At 38.3% G+C, this 22,908-nt stretch overlaps 1 protein-coding gene across 1 annotated transcript; it reads left to right on the top strand.

Annotated features, from left to right (window-relative positions):
- Nucleotides 1-3,922: 3,922 nt before the first annotated feature.
- Nucleotides 3,923-22,473, top strand: lifra (LIF receptor subunit alpha a). Its single transcript, XM_044375460.1, has 18 exons — nt 3,923-4,086; nt 10,648-10,860; nt 11,672-11,808; nt 12,221-12,374; nt 12,599-12,874; nt 13,218-13,344; nt 14,284-14,402; nt 14,566-14,708; nt 15,029-15,182; nt 15,655-15,719; nt 16,071-16,308; nt 16,556-16,741; nt 16,842-16,934; nt 17,108-17,257; nt 17,502-17,639; nt 17,862-17,955; nt 18,164-18,230; nt 18,452-22,473. Exons 2-18 carry the CDS (start codon nt 10,755-10,757, stop codon nt 19,154-19,156), a joined length of 2,952 nt encoding a protein of 983 aa, XP_044231395.1. The 5' UTR covers nt 3,923-4,086; nt 10,648-10,754; the 3' UTR covers nt 19,157-22,473.
- The last annotated feature ends 435 nt before the right edge of the window (nt 22,474-22,908 follow it).

Below are 22,908 nucleotides of genomic sequence, written 5' to 3' on the forward strand. Positions count from 1 at the left end.
TGCTCTACTGGACATGGACTCATAATTTCCGCACAATACAGTACATACTCACACAAATATTTTCACAATGCACAACCCATATATGTGTCTCACAATGTTTGAAAGTAACTAAGTAAATTTACTCAAGTTCTGTACTTAAGTACAATTTTGAAGTACATATACTTCACTTGAGTATTTCCATGTATGCTACTTTATACTTGCACGCATTTCAGAGGGAAATATTGTACTTTCTACTCCATTACATTTATTTCACAGCTCTGGTTACTAGTTACTTTTCAGATCACTATTTTATATGTAAAACATATGATCAATTTGTTATACGTGCATTGTTATAGATAAGACTATTCAACAGTATAAGGTGTTAAAATTAGCTCTACCTTGACAATATAAAAATGCTGCTTACATGTACACATCAATTAATCAGTTTTAATATTTAGATATTACAGCCTCTATACTTGTATGGTAAATATAACTCAAAATGGGGCAATTTTCCATAATGAGTACTTTTACTTTTGACACTTTAAGTACATTTTGCTTTTACTTGTAATTTTTTCATTGTGGTATTGCTACTTTTACTCAGGTACTCAAGAGTACTTCTTCCACGACTGGTGGCTCAGATTTGCTTTTGAAATTAATTTCTTTAGTTCATTATTTAATTTAATATCTTTCATTTTAAATAATTTCTTATCTGTCTCATGCCTCAGCCTGTTCTTGTTTCCCTGTAAAATTACAGTAAGCTACTGGCAGCTGTAGTTGCCAGTATCTTACCATTGTTGTTTTTTTTACAGTGTCACTACTGTAATTTACTTTAACAGTTAATTACTGTAAAGTTATTATAGTTTTCTGCTGTGGAATGTGAGGTTTACAGTTTGATACTGTAGCTAGGCCTGCAGTAATATACTGTGTTTTCACTGTGTTGCTATTGTAATCTACTTTAAGTTTCTTATTGTAAATGTTACAGTAAACAACTGAAAAGTTTCCTTCTTATTCATATTAATAAGAACATCTATAAATTGCAGACATATACTGTAAATAACAATGTGTCTTCAATCTTAGTGATATTTAATGGTACATTTAAAAACTCATAATCCTTACCATCTAGCATGCAAGAGGATGAGACAAGTGACAGCTTTATGGAACTGAATATTCATTCAAAAGCTTTCAAATATGCCAAGTATATTCAAGTATGTGTGTTTGAAAAAATCATTCTCAAAATTCATGCTATTCACATGTAAACCTGTTACTTGTAATTTCCTGAGCTGCCATCAAAACTTTGTCTTGAGTGTAAACAGAAACTGCTGTTGCAAGTTCTTCAGAAGAGGGGTGAAGAGTTTGTTTGTATTGTTAGGAATTGATTTCCCTGGCTGGCCTCTGTTCCCCTCTGAGGAATAATCACAATGAAATCCCTGAAAACAATATGTGGCACTTGTACAAGTAAACAACAATAGCTGGAAATCATCTATCATGTTCCACGCTTTAGTACAGCTTGGCAACAAACTACAATACATTTGCAGCAATAGCTACAGCCTAAAAACACACTTGGGTTGCGCTAAGATAACCAATATGACCACTCTGTCTTTTGGGACTCAGCAGCTAACATATCTTAACCGACTTGTTTACATATTTGAATCAATTTCACTTGTAATATGCTTTATTTTTTAGGCTATTATTAATTTTGAAATTCATGTAGGATAAACAAGGTGTAGGTATAGACCAGGCCAATCTGACGTTAGCATTCACTGATGTGTAGTTCAAAAACATTCATCCAAAAATAATCTTTAAACTAGACTTACAAGCAGCATTGAAAATACTGTTTAGATACTGATAATTTAAACATCCCACTGCTGAAGAACACTACCTGAAAATGCTCTCTTGTGTCTGCCAAGTTCTGGCTAGGATTATACCAACTTAATGTTAGCAAAAATTAAACATAGTCACTAACTGGGTAACCAGATGCACAGATGTTATTCTATTTTCTGAGTAAGATGTTACTGACCTTTTGGTTTGTTACTGCGATGGCAAAAATGAAAATACTGTAAGTTACCGTCAAATCTTACAGTAGTCTATTGTTAATGTCTGTTCCTGGTTTTGGCACAAAAAGGCACCAAAATTTACAGTATTTTATTGATTTAGGAATAATAGTACCTTACTCTTAGAATTTGGCTATATTTTTGTAGCAGTTTATTACAATGTACATTTCTGTTTTCCAAATGAATATGTCTGTCATACAAAAAAAAAAAAAAATCAAAATGAATCAGTGAAATACAGTTTGTCTTTCATAAAAGTTTGATAATTTCATATGTAATTTTGCATACCATAAGAGGCCTGATAACAGAAAATGATGATTGATGATTTGAACCACTTCCACTGCTGTAATTTATAAATTCTGTAATTCTTTGGCTAATATAAACTTGATGCCCCTTGTGTACCAGACATAATTATAAGGAAGCAAAACAGTCAACTGACAACAATAAAACAATGTTGAATATATTGTTATACATTGAGTTTGCATTGAAAGGTTACAAAACCTTTATGTCATAATTGTTGCTAGTTCAAAGCACGTTAAAGGACCAATGTGTAAGATTTAGTGGTATTTAGTGCAAGGAACTTGGCAGAAATGGAATATAATATTCATGAGTATGTTTTAATTAGTGTATAATCCCTTGAAAATAAGAACTGTTGTGTTTGCGTAACCTTAGAATGAGCCTTTTATATCTACATAGGAAGTGAGTGGGTCCTTTTCCACAGAGGCCACCATGTTGCACTGACAAACCAAACATTGACTGTAAAGAGGGCTTTTCGCATTTTTCACAAGTTTTGCAGCCACCGTAGGTTCTTCTACACACTTGGAGGGTGAGGGGAGGTGTATTCATTTGGTTGCAATCTACAACATCACCACTAGATGTCACTAAATCCCACACACTGGTTCTTTAAAGGATAGATTCACAATTTTTCAAGTCTGTCTTAAAACAATAGCCAGGTGCCCAAATGAACATTGAAATATTTTTTTCTTGTCATAAGCATTCCTCCTGTTCATACTGACCATTAGAAGATCCATTCATAATGTACTTACAATGTAAGTGATGGGGGGCCAAAAGTTCATAAGCCTCCTTCTGCGCAAAAATGTATGAAAAAGTTTTTTTCTGAAGCTAATATGAAGCTTCAGCTGTCCAAATTAGTCAAATCAAGTAGATATATTTCAACTTTAAAATATTTTTAGTGCCAAAGACCCTCTTTTTGTTACTATACTTCCACTGCAGCTCAACAGGGAATCACTGTCCAAGGAAACACAAAGAGGGAATTTGGTGCTAAAATGTCTGTAAATGTGGAAGACATCCATTCGACACAGACTGCTGAGGCCTCATATAAGCTTCAGATAAACGTCTAAATGCATTTTTGCACAAAATGACTGTGTGGACACACTATAGATTTTGCCCCCTATCGCTTACATTGACAGCGCATTTGAAGGGGATCTTTCAATAGCCACTATGAACAGGAGGAATTATTACAGAGAAGAAAACCTCTTTCAGTGCTCATATGTGCACTTGACTGTTTTGGAAAAATTGTGAACCTATCCTTTAAGAGGCATTTGGGGTCTCATAAGATAAATCCTCCAAATTGTGGCTGTGTAACATTCTACATCACATGTTAAAAATGATTACTGGGGTCTATTGTATTTAAAATCAACATTTTTTCACTCTAGTTGAAGACTCTGGCACTGAAGTCCAGGTTATCGGTCAAATCGGCTCCAACAAGTTCTGGAAAGTTAGTTTTAACGAATCGTGACCCTGATATGACCCGTTTTTCCAATCGTAACTTGAATGTAACATGACAACGCCCTGTACGTGAAGGGTTCCGTCGAAGCCCATTGGTCCGTGTGGACGTCAATCAAAGCCTTGGTTCAACCAATTCCAGTAATCCCAACCTACTCTGGAACTCAACTGGGAATGGTGAAAAAACACACCACGGGGGCAGGATTGTGACGATATCACGCCGTTAAAAATAAATGATCCCGTTCTTTTAATTGCGGGGTTACTGGTTATACAGCTGAAACAAAACTGGAAAGGACATCTTTCAACATCAGAGGTAATTTTGGTGTTATTACGGAACTCATTATAACCGTTAAACGTTAGTGTGTGATGGCAGCTATCGTAGGCTAGCAGTGTTTTTCCCAATATCAGTGGCCTGTGTGTGTGTGTGTGTGTGTGTCTAAGTGTGTATGTGTCTATGTGTGTGGTGGGGTGCTGGCTGCTAGGTTAATTTTAAATGTCTCACTTTCTACTATGCCTGTCTTGATAAAATTCGGTTTATGATACATTTATAACGCGTATTAATCACTGTCCGCCGCTGTTGGTGATGAGACATGTAACGGTGTCCATCATGCTGCCCGGTGGCTAATGCTAATGATGCAAATCGTCCTGTGTGATGATGCAGTTTGGGATATCCACCGTATTAGCCACTTTTTATGACAGAACATAATTAGAATATAAAAAATGAGCTATTACACACGATCATTTAGGTGTTGACTTTTTATTTTTATTATTATTTTTTATTCTTTTGCGTATGTAGGACTTCAAGGTGAAATGTGACCTAAGATTCAAGAGGGGCAGATCAACTATTTTTTATGATTATGTGTCAATATTTTTATTGCCAAGCCAATGTGTTACTGTATAGATCTGCAACATAAGTTGTTCATTCTCTCTTTCTCCCTCTCTCTTGATCTTTAAATGACGGGACCATGTTTTACACTATATTGTGAGCAAATATAGTGTGTCGCTCAGTTATGCTCCACATGCAGTTGTTTGTCTCCCACATATAGTATGTTATCACAGAAAACTGAGTGGGGATATTATATAATACTTTTTGTATATTTAGATCCTGTAATAGTATATCACACGCTCTCATTGGTTACTATTACAGGTAACAGTGCATACTAATTATTATATTATTTCATTAAACTATTTCAGAACTGTAACACATTAAAAGATGTAAATACTGAAAATACATCAAAAGAAGAAATTGAGGTGCATCAATCATTCTAAGTATTTTCTGTACTTGCATAGGGAGGACAAAGGATGCATGTTTGCACATTAGTAACTTTTACATACATTTGCATACACGTCTGACAAAGCAATTTTAATGCTTTTAACTTGATGCTTGGTCAGGTTTCCTCTTCATTTTTCCAGCAGTAAGGAATGAGTGTTATTGGTCTCGTATTAAGTTCCCATTGTTCTTATGGAATAAACGTGCTGTAGTGCTACATTAGGGTGAATTGTATGTCCAGGATGTTGGTTTTCATGCTACATACCGTCATCCTAGTTTGGCTCAGTACAAGAAACATTGAACATTAGTCACCTTAACAAAATGGCCGAAGCGCCTACTGGTACCTGGCAGGACAATAGCAGCCCTGTTGGAGTGTTTTCTTTATTAACCAGTCACTTGGCTGTGTATGTGCCAAAAAAGGTCAGACTAGTTTGTATATTCCTGTTAGGGTGTGGACTGGCATCCTTTTGACTCTGTGTATCCATATGTGTGTTTAATTATCTTATTTTTAAAATCACTGATTTTAAAGCAACAACAAAACACCTAAAAGTATGTGGTATGTATTTTTGAAGTTATTGTGTTACTCACTTCCTGTTGCTATCCATGATTTACATTTACATTCATAAAGGATTACAGGGAAAGGGAAGGAAGGAAACGGTGTTGGTTGAGGTCCAAAAGCAACACACACACACACACACACACACACACACACACACACACACACACACACACACACACAGGACTGAATGTCCTTTCTCTAATGAGGTCAGAGCACTGACATTTCACACACACACACTCATCTGTTAACAGTTTTTTTCTCTCACTGGACGAGCATCCGGTCTTCTTCTAGTCCCACTCAAAGGTCGTACATAGACAGCAGCATTTTCAGATCGTGTTTCAAAATGTCGCCATACCAATTTAGTATACTAGAGCCACTGTGTGCTTATTTCTTTGGTCTTGGTGGTCATCGTATGTCAGCATAATGACAGTGTTGCTGAGCGTAGGCTCAGAACAGACACAAGTTTTCCTTGGATTTGGCTTCAGCTAGGCCATCCCACACACTTTCAGTAAAGTAAATACTATCAGAGGTTTTCATGAGGTTGTGGTTGCCAGCTCTGTACGCAAATGATTAAAGAATGGACAACATGTAGATAACAACTGCCACTGCCTAGGGAAAAATGCTTAATCAATACAGCTTGCATATAAAGGTTTTTACCACAATCTCATGCCTATGTAGTTAATGATGAAACATTTAAATTGTTTTATGTAGTGTTTTTTATGAGTAATTTTTTTGTCTCCACCCCAGGCAGTGGTAGTTCGGAGTAATTTTGGCTTTGGCTTTACTTCCATCTTTATTTTTATGCCAGTGTTGGTTCTAGCAAGGATAACATTCCACTTTTATACTTTAAGATGCATGTTAGTTTGAAATTAGTGCTGAAACAACTGACAGGTAAATGTAAAAAAAAAAGAATCCTTTTTTCATTTATCAAGTAAATATACCAAACATTTTCAGATAAGTTTTGGTTCTGGAATAGTTTTTTTTTTTTTGCATTGTAGACTAAATGATTCATTGAATAGCCTAATTCTTGATTTGACAAAAATATTTATATAGAGTGAAGTTCCCCAGTCAACACACATACTCACAAAGTAAACACACATTAATTACATACTTTCTGACTTGCACAGTCCCTGAATTGATATACTGGAAACATGGTGGGTGTGTTCCAAGTTTTGACGGAGTTTATTCAGTATTTTAGTACCAACCAATGTTTAGATACCATAGAAACAGTGAAGACGAATGAGGACGTTTTGCGTCAAGTGAATTTGGATTCTGAGAAATGATTGCATCACAGTGTTGTCAGTCCTGCACAAATGTACCGTAAGTTTACCTGGACATTTTCCACAGCTTCATTCCTAAAGGCCGCCTTACACGGCCGAACGGGCAAACAGAACAGTGGCAAAGTCCAGTATGGAGACAGACAAGACAAGCTCCATGCTCATGACGCTTGTTTTTAGGTGGCTCTGTCCTTTCTTAAAATAGGAACACTGCAGACATACAGAGGAGGCTTAGCCTTGGTTTTTAAGTAACAACCATATCCTCGTGGTTTTTGTAGTTTGTGGTCACTTTTATCACTGCTACAAGGACAAAGCCCAGCAAAGGAGTATCGATTTGTGTGTTGGTGTGCATTTGCTGTAGCTATCACATTCTCAGTTAGATTTCCCAGAATCTATGGTTGTTTTTCCCGCTTCCCATCAGTGCACTATGTTTTTTTTCCAGCCTAGTACTTAAGTTGAAAAAATAATCTTCATTAGGATCCAGGACCACTAAAATATATTGCTATTCTTTTCATGTGGGGGACCCACCAAGCCTGCAACAGGCTCAGAAACCATTTTGGTGCAGGCACATGAGTGTGTGAAACCTTGACTCTAGACAGCTGTATTTATGTTGAGCCATGCCTCTGAATTTCATCTGGAGGTGATGTTTTTTTTGGTGTGTTTTTTTTTTTTTTTTAAAGCCGGGAACACACTGGAGAACTCTTAAAATCCTATCCAACCGTGGGAAGACCCAGTGCTCAGATTTTCTTATTACACAAGTCTAAAAGAAGTGTGTTTCTGTCTGGAGAAATAGTTTCTCGGATAGCAAGATTGACCTGGCAAAGAGATACACCAGAGGTTCTGCAGTATTTAGACTGTGTTCATTTACCAGCAGCTGGCCAGTTGTCATACTTATTATAAAAATGCAGTGGAAATCAATATTTGTGCGCAACAAAACAAACAACTAGATGTGAGTCTTTAAGCTCATCAATCTAGTTTGCATGTCTCAGTGAGAGCTCTTTTAAAACTGAATGCGAAACCAGTTTAGGAGGAGATTAGAAATTCCTTCCTTTCTGCTGATGCTGAAAAAAACATCTGGAGGGGTGAAAATGTTCCAGAGTTCTAGATAAATGATTGTCAAGATGATCTTTATCAGATACTTTGAACTTAATCACAGTTCACAAGCTGTGTTTTGCGGTTGTTTAAATGTTAGTTCATTTTACTGGTTTTTAGGTCTTTTTTTAGAAGTTGCCCTGGAATATTGTTTTTATCTGACCTGGTAGCTGACCATACGCCTGCCCTTAACTTGTATTTCCATTCCCACTTTATTTTTATCATTACTTTTAATCCATGAATTTGTATAACATCCTGTCTTTCACCAGAGTCTAAATGGAAACAAAACAAAACAAACTGGTGATTAGGAATGCAGAGTTGGATAAACAGCTTAAAAACAAGTGTTCCTGCCCTCATTTCTCCCAATGCAAGCTCTAGTGTGTATTTGTTTGTGTGTGGCCTCATATGCAGTATTATTATAGGCTAGACATATGTAGCACTTGTTGCAGCTTGTTTTGCTCACTGCATTGTGAAAGGAAAAACAAGTGTATATCATTCTAGATGAAAAAAAGATTGTAAGGCTGCCAGGATTTGAGAGCAGGGTTGTCAGTAAATATGTCTGGCTATTTATTCAATGTTTTTTCTTTTTTTTTTAATCTCCGATTTTTGTTTTTTTAAATCTATTGGCAGAGACTCATAAGTTATGAAATCAGATACCAAAAAATATCTTCTCATTTTTTTCATAAAGTTTGCAGTGGCCTATTCTAAATCAAATAAAATAACTTGCTAAAATGATATTTGGGTCACACTGTCACTATTTGTCTGTCTGCAATGCATTTGGCTCTCTGGTTTGTTTCACAAAGATGCTTCAGGTAACTCTTTGATTCTTATTTTCCAAAATTGGCCTTTCGTGTGTGTGTGTGTGTGTGTGTGTGTGTGTCTGTCTGTCTGTTTGTTTGTTTTGTGCTGTGTTATTGCAGTTATGTTGCTTGGCAGTACTTGAGAGCATTGTTTTATCAAGCCAGCAAGATGTTTGAAGCCTGCCTCAGCTTGTCTCAGGGGAAACTAGACCGACTGCACTGCAGTGCCTTGATGACCGTTAAAGGATACAAAAACAGAGAGTCACACAAACAGGCTCATACAGGTTCATCAAGGTTAATAATTACAACATCTCCTCTTGTGCTTTAATTAGTCACGTCGAGTTAGTCTTTGTTTTTAGAGAAAACAACAGAATGCAGTGACTGAGGCTGAACCTTGACCTTGTGTTAGATGTTTTTGCAGTTACTGTAACCTCATTTTTTTCAGTGTGCCAATATGTGACTCTTTGTATCTTGTTGTAGTCCCTTTTAATATTTCCATTATGAAAGTAGTGTTGCAGTAATACTAATGATAATAATTAGCTTGTGTGATTAAGCATATCTTTTTAGGTGTTTTCTAATAAAGGGAAAAAAATCTTAACTTTGTTAACCTGCTTCCTGTAAGTGCTGTAAGGCTGATGTGAACAGCAGCATGGACTTGGTAGGAGCACAAAATGTAATTGTAGAAGTATTTGGTTGTAATGGACAGCCATGCGTTTCCAGTAAGCAAGTTGCGGCAGTGCTGAAGGTGCCGGCAGAAGGAGGTGTTTTTAAAATAGAAATGAATACTCTGTGACTTTCTGTTCGGTAAAAGCCAGAAACCTTTATGCTAGTGGATGATTTTTTCCCTGGAAATGTTTTTTTTCCCCGTTTAGTTGTATATGTATCTTCAGCTGGGTGTGTGTTTGAAGGTCTGTCAAGCATTTAGTACAAATAGAAGCTCCTGTGTGTGTGGAATGTAGCTCAAGCTTACTTTCAGCGGAGAGTCTCTCAAGCGTCAAATTCATATCAGCAGTTAGTTTTTCTTGCTTCGAGTTTTTGAAGCACAGTGCACTTTCACTCTCACATGTGTTTTTGTTTTATTCATCAGATTGAAGTAATACTGAAACTGGAATAAAACCGAACTAAACTGAAAGGTCAAGACAAGTGTATTTGTATAGCACAAACCACAGCTGTCAGCTGTCTTTATCCCCACAGCTTTACTGTGTCTCTCTGTCTGTCTGACCTCTGTGTGGTTATTCACGGTACTTGTAGATAGTTGTATTGTTAGTAGATAAACAGTAAGACCAAGCCTTCAACAGTCACAATGTACACAAGCTAAGGAGAGAACAGGTGATCTGAAAAAGCAGCAAGGTTAAACCTTTTAGAGATAGTATTCTTTGACTTGTGTGTTTCCACATCCAGCAGCTGGCAGAGAGAAATATGTGGGCAGTACTGCCACTGGCTCGGACATGAACTCACATAACAAGCAAAGTTTGTAGGTACATGTTGCAGAAAGTGAAAACAGAAGCAGAACCCAGCAGTGACAGGAGCAAACTGGCCAAATCTCGAGAAACATCTTATGATATTACTGTGCATACCAGAATACTCCACAGTTAGTATATTATGTGGGCATGACTTTCACTTCACAGCTCCATAACAGCTGTATGAAACAACCCTGTGTGTTGACAGTCAGGCAGTTTTATTTAACAAAAATAGATTTCCCAATTAGCAGGAAAATCCTTACATTCTCAGGCATGAAAAGGATTGAATTTCCTCTCAGCTTAGATTAACTTTTTTTTTTTCCCTTGTTACATGATTTAGCAGATCTCTGTTGTATTCATTGTAGGTTTACCCTTTTTTTTTTTCTCTCTCTTTCGCATCATGTGTTTTCCCACAGGGTGCCCTCTGTCTGTGTGTTGCCTCTCAAGATGTCCAGCGCGGTGTTGCTGTAGTGGAGAGAACCACCACTTCTTCTTCAGACAGCGCCTCGGTCGGTCGATCACCATGCTTCGCTCAAGTGTCAGTCCCAACTCAAAACCCAACTGTAGCCCTGTCTGGCTCATCTGTTTTCTCCTGGGCCTCTTGGCTGTACACACGCATGCCAAAGATGGTAAGAGCCTGAATACTCTTGAGGGAAAATTCCACTTCTCACGCTCTTATGAGCTCTTTGATTATCATCAATCTGCAACGCTTAATGCATCCACTGTATATAAAGTTGGACGTCATGACAGCTCCTCAAAAGTGAAGCCAAAACATCTCTATCGCCCCCTGTCAAAGTACACGTCTAATACATTTTTCCCAAAGATGGTGTCTGTCATTTTAGATCTGATCACAACTGATAAGTTTGTTTTTAAGTAGTTGTTTGATGATATCAAAAAGGGGTGTGACGTCATGATTGACGGCTGTGACTGCCGCTCTCAAACCTCCGTCAGGTGGTAGGACGCTGAGGGGGTGTGTCCTGTGGGCTGTCACCCTGCCACCCGATTCTACTGCGCAGACTCTGGCTCCAAATGACGTCACACAAGCAAGATGGCAGCTCCTGGAAAGGAGATATTTTGGCTTCACTTTTGCATAGGCAGGAAGTGGAAATGTGACGTCCATATTTATATACATTCAGTGGCTTAATGCACATCATGCTGAATGTGTTGAACATGAAAAATAGCAGGTCCAGACAGGAAAGTTTGGTGTTTGATTCTGTGTCTGCTGATTTAGAGTTTGACAAACTTGCTCTTGGATTTTTTTTAATCACTTAATCCTGGCCCTGTGCAAAGTCCTTTTATTACTCGGTGTATACTGTATACAGCCAATCTGGTGCAATACATATGATATTATTATTTGTAATTCATATAAAATGTTTAGACTAAGTTGAACTGAATTCAATTCAATTTAATGTGTAAATATTCTTGTTTTTTTCCCCCCAGTTCTTACTGTACCCCAGCAGGTGACTCTGTCACCTAATTATTATGCACAGCAACTATCCATATCCTGGCTGGGAGGAGCAGCCACTACGTTTGACCTCATGATTCTCAGAACTGAACTCAATGAAACTGTCTTCTATGTAAGGGCATTTCTCTTTTGTTAATTTGCTTTTTTATTGTACAGTTGTATTACGGATTGGATGCATTCTTTCAGAGCCTCAGCATGACATTTTGCTACACTAGTTTATTTATATTTCGTTTTTTTTTATTTGCACATAGCCTTTAAAACCACATAAAGCCAAATAACAGAAATAAAATGGATGTGACAGCAGAGGCCACATTAAATGTGGTAACAATTTCTTTTTAAAATTTCAAAAGACAGCAAGCTTTTGATTTTACATTATTATACAGCTTATGCAGCTGATATAATTAATAACTGTTCGATTTTCTGCTTGTATGTATTACATTATGACAGTCTTCAGCAAAACGAGGTTCTACCAGATTCTTGTTGCTCTTGTTCGTTCCCTCACTGTGTGTTCTGTGTATTTATAGGAGACAGTGCCTGTGACTGTGAATGAGGTGAGTGGTCGGCATCAGTGGAACTGGACCTCAGTTGAACCTCTGGAGTGTACATCACTGTCGATCAAAATCCGCTCGAGACAGGGACAGACAACGAGTCAATGGAGCAATGTTGAGATTCTCCAAGGTCAGAGTGATAATAATTACACCAAAATGTATTATAGGACATTTAAAATTGGAGAAACATGTCTATCAGAGATTAATAATAAGCTTTGCTTAATTATTTCACCAAACAAATCAATTTCCTTTGTTCCTAAATATAACTCTCTATTTTTTCCTGTTTCTGTCTTCTTTTGCCTTCCATCTGAAATCTTTAAATGCTCTGCTTTCTTCTTTTCTCCTTCTCTTCAGGAAGCGACCTGCCCAGCATTGAAAGATTCCAGATGTACCCCCAGGACAGAGTTGTACCTGTGGGGGCCAACACCACCTTCTGTTGCATCGTGAAGGAGGGGAGGCACCTTGGTACCATCACCTACAGGAGCACAGTCATGAACATGACACGACTGAGTAGACGAAGTTACGCCATCACAGCGATTAATCAGGAACCTTCTGGCTATAGTGGGACCAACGTCATCTGTTACGACGATCTAAAGACAGACATAACGGGAGCGGTGGTGTTCGTTGGATGTAAGATGATTAACTGGATGGATAAGAGTTGAATGGTTGTCATATGAGTGTGGTTGGAGTGGCAGACAGAGGGAGTTAACACAAAGGAAATGGGTCATTCAGACTGAAAAATGATTGATGTGAATGAAGGAGTCAGTGTGGAACGCAAGTTATTCTCCTGTTATACAGCTTGCTATATGATGTGCATAACTGAGTTTTCCTCTTGATGCATTTGAATGACTTTATAGATTATTTGAGAGCTCGTCTTTTAGATAAATGTTAGTAATAATTTATATACATCTAATATAACTTAATATATGATTATACAAGTAAGTATGTTTTTACTTATTGTCCCCATCCCTAGATCCACCGCTGCCCACTGATTTTGTGTGTGAGACCCGAGACTTGACCTCAGCTGTGTGCCATTGGAAGAAAGGGCGAGACACACACTTAATTGGCAAACGGAAAACATTATACTCAGTGAACAAGAGGTACTACAGTCACACACGCTAACACAAGAAATTACTTTTAAAAACAGTCAAAACTCACATGGGCCCACATATATATGCAAGAAGATGGCTGTAACCTGATCTGTTACCGGATACTTTGTTGGCCTCAGGTTGGGTTGCTTAACCATTCACAAAAAGCAGGCTGCAGGTTGACACAGGGGTATTTTATTGCATTTTAAATGTATTAATACAGATCCCAAAGCTGAGTACATATTAAGGGTGCTTTCACATCTGTAGTTTGGTTCATTTGGTCCAGACCAAGGGAAATAAAAGCGGGGAATAGTTGCTTAGGAACTGTTAAAATATGCAGAGTAAGATTCAAGCTCAACACGCCTCTGTTCCAACTTTTCACTCTGTGATTGATCAGGCAAAATTCCTATGCTCACGCACTGACACAAATATGTGTTAACATGGATTACAAGCACCTTCAGATATTATATCCACTGCGGACACATCGCCTAAAATGCTTACTTAATCATATAATGGTAACTACATCTGGCTCCAATCCAGAACACTATAAAACAGGAAAAACAAAAATGATGAAATGAAGATTTTTCTTTGTTTTGTTTTGTTTGTTCTGAAGAATGTCCCTGCATTATTTATGATTTCCCCCTGCTTGTCTCCAAAAAATGTTTTTCTTCCCAGAAAAGAGGATGACAAGAAATATAAAGCACTCAGCCTGAGTGACCACTTGCTGCTTCTGTGTGTCCATCATCTGTGTGGATTGGCTGCCTGCCACACTTTTACAGGAATTGTCCCCAGGCTGGCCAAAACAAGTTACATTATAAATGTGTTTGGCCCCGTGTCTATCTCTGTGGGTTAGATTGAGTATCTGAAGGGATTGTTTTTTAAAAAAAAAAAATCTGAATTGAATTGAATTTGCTTATCTTGATTATTTTGTATTTTTCATCTGGTGACCAGCCGGCAGCAGAAGGAGACAGAGTATAGCATGGCTCAATGGGAGAATAAGTGGACACTGGTAGCTGTGAATCCTCTCGGCCAGTACAGTATCACGGATTCTGCTAATATCAGACACAGAGGTAGGTTGCTCAGCCTTAGCTTATCATATTCAATGGACGGACACATGGAATTCATATAAACTTGATTTGTATTGCGATTTTCACTAGCAGAGGTAAAACAGAAACATAGATGTGACACATCTAAAATTTCTCTTAAGTTTACTGATTCACTCTTTCTCCCCAGTGAGACCAGTAGCACCAGAAAACCTGACCTCTGTCACACATGCCTGGAATGCTACTGTAAGGTGGGAGTGGACGCACGAAAACTATTCCTCCTTGGATCTTCTCTGCCAGGTAGAGCTTACCTCCCAGGAGCACCAAACAATGGTGAGTGGTGTGTGTGTATGTGTGTGTGTGTGTGTGTGTGTGTGTGTGTGTGTGTGTGTGTGTGTGTATGTGTGTGTCAGTCAAAGGGAATGACCACTTAACTGTTTGCTCTGTGTGTATGTACAGTATCTTCCTTCTGTCTTTTGGTCTGTCTTTATTGGTTTCTGTTTGTGTATCAGATGCTATCATTTCCATTACAGCATACTAATTACTACCCGTATTACTTTCGACAAATACAAGCTTGTATCGACATGTCCATTATCTCCATTTGTCTGACCACCAATGTACCAAATAGTAACACGTCTAATATATGTATCCAGCTCAATTTCTCAGGGGAGGGTCTGCGGTCAGCGGTTGTATCGGACCTGTATCCTGATGAGGATCACAGTGTTAGAGTCCGCTGTGGTGCCCAGCAGAATTTCTGGAGGTGGGGAGACTGGAGCGAACCCTTTTCCTTCAAAACCAACATTGATGGTAAGCAGTTTATTTGTTGTATTCCTTTATTCTGGCAAAGATTTCCATGAATATGGGCTGCAGTTTTCATAACCAATTAATCTATTCATATTTTTTTCAATTAACTGATACATTTTTTAGTCTGCAGAATGCTTTAAAACACTAAAAAAATGTCAATTACAAGTTATCAGAGTCCACTGAGATGACTGCTTTCTCTATTGACCAACAGTCCAAAACCTGAAGCACATATAAAACAGAGAAAATTATCACATATAAAAAGCTGGAACTAGTGAAGGTGTGGCATTTTTGCCTGTTAAATAAAAGATGATCAGCCAAGTGCACTACCAGGATGCAATTTGCGGTCAATAACCCCATTGTAGTTAATAACTATGTTGCTACATACTAACTCTATCCTAAATAATTGAAGTAGCAGCAGTACAATTTTCTTCAGTGCTGACTGTGTTTTTTTTTTTTGTTTTTTTGTTTCTCTTAGTTCCAGATGCTCCTGATGTGTGGAAATATATTAAGAGAGATAACACTGGGAAGATCATTTGGAAGGTGAGTTTTTTTTTTCTTATATTTGCAAAATTGGAAAAAAAGGCTTTTTCACTGTTGGGACCACAAAACTACTGCATTTTGCCATAAAAGGTTCACAGAATCCACAATCAGATGATGCAAATGCAATGTCTATCAGATCAGGGTTCTTCTGTTTTAGTTTTTATCTTTGTTTTTCTTCCTCTGCTTTTTACTCTCTTTATTTTGACATAAAGTAGCTTGAGCTGATATTTCATTTGTGGATTTATGCCATGAATATCTGAAATTGCAAATGATTTAAGTTGTCTTTCTCTCTCCTCCTTCTCTCTGTCCATCTCCCCTTTCCTTCCTTTTCTTCCTCTGATTTTTTTCTAGCCTTTGACACATAGACAGAGCCATGGTCAAATCACAGGTTATGAAGTGACTCTCTGGAGCCCTGAGGAGAATATACAGCACACAAAAACTGTTCCTCCGAACATTTCCTATTTACAAGTCAACCTCACACAGAACACTACCTTCACCAATGACAACAAGGTCATAGCAACTGTCATTGCGAAGAACGCTGCTGGGGTGTCACAGTCTGCAAGTGTAGTTATACCTCTACATTGGACAGGTATGTGGATATGGAGGCAAAATGTGTTTGGGAAGTTTAGGGAATAAGAAGTAATTAAGATGGCAAAAAGAGATTAGGTTTTTTACTCTTAAAGGCACAAACTTTAACTGAGTACTGAGAGGAACTTCATGATTTGGTGTATTTGGTTCCACAGTCATAAAACACTAAACCAGCAGCCAATTAGTTATAAAAGGAGAAATAAAAGACATGTGGTTTCTATCATTGGAGTATATTTTCTTCTTTCCAGATGTGGACCTCCTTGGTGTGTCCAGGGTAGTTTATATGGACGGAGGTTTCCCTCTCTCCTGGCAAAGCAATGCCAATGCCACCTGTGGTTATGTGGTAGAATGGCAAGATGCCCTCTGCATAGGGGACTGCCCTGTGGAGTGGATCAAGCTGGGCCCTGGAAACACTAATGTCTCCATTGAGTCAGGTATTTAGTCATTCAAGAAGTAAACAGGATTTTTTTGTAGTTGCCAAAGTGTTACATTAGAAATTGTTTAATGAAGGATTATCTGTTTCTTTTCCATCAGCCAACTTCCAGCCGGGTGTGAGGTACAACATTTTTCTGTACAGCTGCTCCTCAGAGCTGCTGCAGCGCTGGCAGGGATACATGCAGGAGCTGGGTAAGGATAGTGCAGCATGTGAAACACTTATCCTTTTAGAGGAAGCAGTGACTTTAGAAATTATATTCTGCATTTCAATTGTTGACTCTTTTTTTTGTGACTCTCTTTGTTATACCTTCCACCTTTCTCTCTCTCCTCTATTCTCTTTCCTCCCTTCCTCATGGCTTCCACAGTCCCCTCCAGCTCTGTCCCCCTGCTGTCACCCATTCAGCGGAACTCTAATATTCTCTTGAGCTGGGGAGAGATCCCGCTGGTCAACAGAAGAGGCTACCTCCTGGGCTACAACGTTTACATCAGTAATGGCTCCCAGCTCACACTACTAGGTAAATGTTACAATGTGAAGTGCCTCCTCTTCAAACAGTTCAGTTGCTACAGCTGTGCTTGAGTGCTTGAAAAAGGAGATAGAAATCATACTGTTATTCATCACAATATGTTGTAATAAGGCTGATTTTTATCCAGTTGAACTTTCCTTCTCAATGCTCCCATTCCTTTCCCCTCTCTCCTTCTTTTTCTTCCTTTCTGTACCTCCCACCGTTTTTATTTGTCTTTTTATCTGTCTTTGTATAGCCAATCTGTCAGACCCTGGAAGCAGGACATACACAGTTAAGGGTCTCCCTGAGGGCTCCTATAAATTTACTGTCAAGGCCTACACCTCAGCAGGCGAGGACAGAGGCGCCACTGCCTCCATAACGATGGAGCCATACAGTATGTGATTCTATAGTTATATGTGTATGCTATGCCAAATAATAAACATTTGTGTTTATCCTACAACTATTATTCTTTAAGGCTACAAAATATGCTCTTGTATAAATAAATGTTTAAAGGTAACTGTACTTGTGTTCAGTTTTGATAGGGTGATTAATACTCAGCAATAGGAAAAATAGTCATCTTGCTTCATGTCTAATATCTCTAAAAATAATTTTTCAGCTGATTGGCTCATTCTGGAAATCTTGGCCTCTCTGGGAATAACAAGCTTATTCCTGGTCATTGTCACCTTAATTTGCTACAAGAAACGGAAATGGTGAGTCATTCTGCTGCTATGTCTGTCTCCTGTTTGTTTATGTTACATAACTAACTTTTAAAGATATCCATCACATTGGCAGCAACTTACTCTCTAGACTTCTACGCCGTATTGAGCAGGAGCTATTAGGATATGTTCTTTAATTTCTATAGATTTTTTGATGACAATGTATGTCTTAAAGTAGCATTTGCCAATTTGTTCTCACCAGGGTGAAGACGGCGTTCTATCCAGACATACCTGAGCCGAAGCTGTCTGGTGATTGGTCTAGAAAACAGGTACAGTATCACCCTAATCCAGTCTGTCCTGCACTTTTAAAATCATTGGTATTGATTGTATAAATGGAGCTCACATTTGACCATAGTGACACTATATTTCTTGTAATTGATGTGTATGCTTGTAATGAGGGATGAATATGTTCATGTTTCTAAGTTGCAGTGCCTTTCATAGAAAACTATGAGGCAGTGTTCGGTACTGACTCACTCCATGCATTTCACAGGGGCCATTGGATGTGAAGCCATCTCCCCACAGTATGGTTCGAATTGTAGACAAGCCTGATTGGGATTCTAAAGAAGTGCTGGTCGTCATTCCTGAAGAAGACGAGGAGGAAGACGATGAAGGGCAGGGGATGGGAGACGAGCCAATTGACACAGATGAGCCGACATCATTACGCTATTACAACCAAGTGGTAGATGACCGACCCATAAGGCCGCGTTTCCCAGACTCCTCTGCTTCTTCTGCATCTTCGTTGGATTCAGCACACACAGATGTGACTTACACAGGGATCCAGACCTCAGGGTCTTCTTTGGTTTTCCAGCTGGATCCACAGGGCTCCTCTGAGGGCCACCAACCCCAGGCCGATCTGTCTGTCAGCAGTGGAGGTGGAGGTGGGGGTTACCGGCCGCAGATGCAACCTAGAGCCCCAAGTAATGACTTGGACCTAGCTTCCACCCAGTCTTTCATAGAGCCCCAGGCTGCCAGTGCTGGGGGCTACAAACCCCAGTGTTCCTGGCATTTGGACTCCCCTGTGGAGGCTGAGGAAAGTGGAAACCTGGCTCCCTGTCTGGGATCCCCCACCTCTGTTGCTTCCACTCAGTTCCTCCTCCCTGATGGTGGTTCAGAGGAACATGAAGAGGAGAAACGTCAACTGTCATCATCGGCAGCAACCTGGCTCAGCAACCTGCTGTCATCCACAAAACCATGATATCATCTCTTACTTAAGCAGCCAGGCCAGGGGGTTTTACATAAAACTTAAAGATCTATTACTGTTACCGATGACACGGATCAAACAAGTCTAGCCCATATGGTCAACATATAGTATCCCCTCTGATGTAGCAGTACATTCTTAGGATTGCACTTTAACAGCAGGGTAATAATGCTATAAACATCAGATAAAGGTATACTTGTTAATTTTATCTTTAATACAAATACCACAAATCAAAATCTGTATATTTATATGTCAAAACATTTATATTCTGAAAACAGATGTCTTCTTCATACCTCTGTGTTCCACCATATTTGTTGCACCCCCTGGCAACCTGGCGGCTGTTCAGTATTCTCACTGCCTTTTCTGTGACTCCCTAAAATGGGCATTTAGCAATGGCATATCCTGTGTTCACGTTGAGTATATTCAGTTTTTAGCTTGCATATCAGATGTTTTTACTTTTTGTGATGTGAACTTACTGAAATGAAATACAGAAGGAAACAAACAAGAACATAATGGACATATTTGGAAGAACACTACAAAGGAACTGTTTCAATATAGAAGGTAGCTAAGTAGACAGTAAACCTCTCTCTCGTTACAGTAACACTATCTTTTGCTGGTCCATTAATGGGATAATCTTGCCTATTTTACGACAGCTGATGAGCTACTGAAAGGAAAAAAGGCATTTGGCTGTAGAATAGCATCTATTTTTCACAAATGACTGTCTGAACAGTGGGCCATTAATTGGAAAATGCACTTTTTCCATGAGTAAAGTCATTATTTTACACAGATATAGGAGTGGTGCTTTCCCATATGGCCTGGAATTGTCTGGGTGATGACCCCGTGGAGATACACTGATATAAGCTAGAACATGAATACAAACTGATGTAATTTAATGGACAAAACACACTATAATGTTATTTTTGATTGTTTTTGTTGTTGTTTTGTCTTTCTTAACCAGTAGGTTTTTATTTGTAAGAAACACACATTTCACATTCAGGCCAGTGTTTTTTTTTTTGTCTGTTGTTATGTGTGGTGCATTACCCCCCCAATGATGAGATAGGAGCCTTTCCACTGAGCTGATTGCTAATGAGCAAATTATGATAATCAACTTGGATGGATAATTACAGTCTTTAACTTGCCTGGATAAATCTAATACTTCCAGTCATTTTCACCCTGTCACCTTTCACACACTGCCTTGCTCCTAAATGTTATGTATAATGAAAAGAAATGCAGTAGCTCACAGTTATGCAGTTCAAGACTGATCAGAAATGTATTTTATAGGACATACAGATTCCACTGGCACTGACCGTAATGTACTGAAGAAGTTTGGTTACATTTTAATTGTCATGATGTTAATTTCACCTTTGTCAGTATATTTGTGAGGATGTTTGCTTTTGATTTTTAACAGTGCTGAGAATGCTTCTGATGTCGATTAGCTATGTTGGGAAGCTTGTTCATTTTTAGGGAGATCCAAGTCTACACTACATTCATCGTTGTCAGAAAATGTGACTATTAATCTTCCGTTACAAATAGATCCTGAAGCCTCCTTGTACATTTTGTGATGGAAAAAGGGACCAAGTGGAAAGCATATATTTGGAAATGCTACCATTGAGCTGTTGTTGACAAAAGTGTGAGGTAATTACAATGTGAATATCGGTCACTTAACAGCACTTTGGTGCCTCCATTATGGTGTCAAACACAAGGCCACTAATTGCCTGTATTTGTATGTAAGAACACTCCACATACTCCATTTGCTCTCCACTCATGTGTACAGTGTGGGTGTTAAGGATCGGCTTCCCGAAAGCATCATTATGCTAAGATTATCCTTTGACATTCTAATCCAGTCGTAACTAGGATTCTAATTTTATTATGACTCTACTATTACTATCTCTATTATTACTATTTTCTATAGTCAGGCACTGGCTTGCCTAAGTGACAGCCTGTGGCCTGTTGTTTCTCAGTGCCTCCAGCCTACAAGCTTTAAGTAAAACTACTGTGACATGGACGATGACTTGGATGAACTACAATGGATGGCTTCAATGATGAACTAGTAACAGGCAGGCAGTCCTCTTTGACTACTGAGAAAAATGTATCCACCTCTTTGTCTCTCTCTTGACCTGTAACACTGATCTGAAGTTTAACTTGGTTAATGAGAAGTATCAATTGGCAGAATTTGTCAAAAATCTAAAATGGAGCTTAGTGTATTGAGTGAATCAACCAGATGTGTGAGATCAGTGATCACTTCAAGGGAATGGTGAAATGGTGGATATAGTTTTGAGTATTTAAACATGGCTGCGGATATTTTTTTTTTCCTTTAAAGCCAATGCTTTCTCAATTGAGCAGGGCTTTGGAGACTAACCTATGAACGCTATGTGTTACATGCTTTTATGTTGATTTGGATCAACAAAATGGCACCTTTTTATTTTCTTTTTTATACAATTTATTGTACATATATATAATTTTCTTTCATTTGTTTCCTTCTTATAACAAGACTTATGTTGTGTTACATTGGAAATTATATTCCCTATACTTCAACAGACAAAGTTAATGGTGACTAACCAGCTTTCCTGAAAGAATAAAGGCAAATATTTGTTGATGATATCAGATAGTTATGTAAAATGTAAAAGCATCACACTTTGATTGTATGTTTATTGTGCGCTTAAACACATGGAAAAGTGTTACTGAAAAATTTTGTGAACTGAACCAGAATTGTAATCCTGTCTTCCTACAATAGTTTAGCCTGCTTTGCATTCCTGTCTTATTACAGCAGTGTTGCTTTGCCAGACACATTATTAGTAGGGCCAGAGCACCCACCACGCAGACTCATACATGGCAAATGCTGACATGCAGTCCATTACATTTTTTTCAATTCTCCATCCTCTTTTTTAATTGGAGCCTATGTTTTTATTCTGTAGAACATTAGGATTATGTGGTTTATACGGCAGGATGCACTTGCTGCCTTACACATCCTCTTCTCTGGCCCTAGATGTTTTTGCAAATGCTGCATGCTGTATAAACAGTTACTCCAAAATCGTGGCTTGTAGCACCTTTTAACTTCATGTTTATGTTACCCTATGGCTTTAAAACACTAACACTGACTAATGCTGCGCATGACAACATGAGTGACATGCACCTGGAAAGGCTTTTATTGCTGAAATGTGTTAAAATTCATGATGTTTTGGAGTATATTTTACTATTGATTGAATGAAAAGAGACTGTATTTGTTCTGGGTGATTAAATACATGTTAACACTAATAACACAAACTGAGATGCTACATGTTAAAAGACAATAAAGTTATTTGTCTGGCAACTTGTCCGTTTGTCAGTGATATTCACTTTTTCCACTTGTCTTACTGTTTTAGTAATTAAAACATTGCAGACCCCTAGAGCAATGCTCTTTAAAAGTATATTATTTTTAAGTGCAAGTAGCAGAATCATAGTCACACAACCTTAGATTGGTCTTAAATACTCTTAATCTTGAGTGCCAACAAGCAGAAAGCACACATTTAGGCCCACTGGTTATTGAAATAATGCTAACATTATGATTCCTAACATCTCCACAGAAATTTAACCGTCAGTCGTCAGCTGCCAGTGTCAATGTGCTCAACATTTGTGACAAGTCACTTTTTCAGTCCAGTAAATATAAGTCATTCTTTTCTTTCTCTCTCTAATTAGTGGAGTATGGTTCAGTCAAGTGTTTCTAAAAATACAGTCGTCCCTGTTGACATTCTTAAGCGTTAAATTGTACA

Source organism: Thunnus albacares, chromosome 2 (assembly GCF_914725855.1).
Source record: "Thunnus albacares chromosome 2, fThuAlb1.1, whole genome shotgun sequence".
NCBI lineage: Eukaryota > Metazoa > Chordata > Actinopteri > Scombriformes > Scombridae > Thunnus > Thunnus albacares.

Coding starts and splice junctions, on each gene's coding strand:
- lifra (XM_044375460.1), top strand. CDS start 10,755: ATGCTTCGCTCAAGTGTCAGTCCCAACTCAAAACCCAACTGTAGCCCT. Junction 15,183..15,654: donor CTTCAAAACCAACATTGATG/GTAAGCAGTTTA, acceptor TGTTTCTCTTAG/TTCCAGATGCTCCTGATGTG. Junction 17,640..17,861: donor CATAACGATGGAGCCATACA/GTATGTGATTCT, acceptor ATAATTTTTCAG/CTGATTGGCTCATTCTGGAA.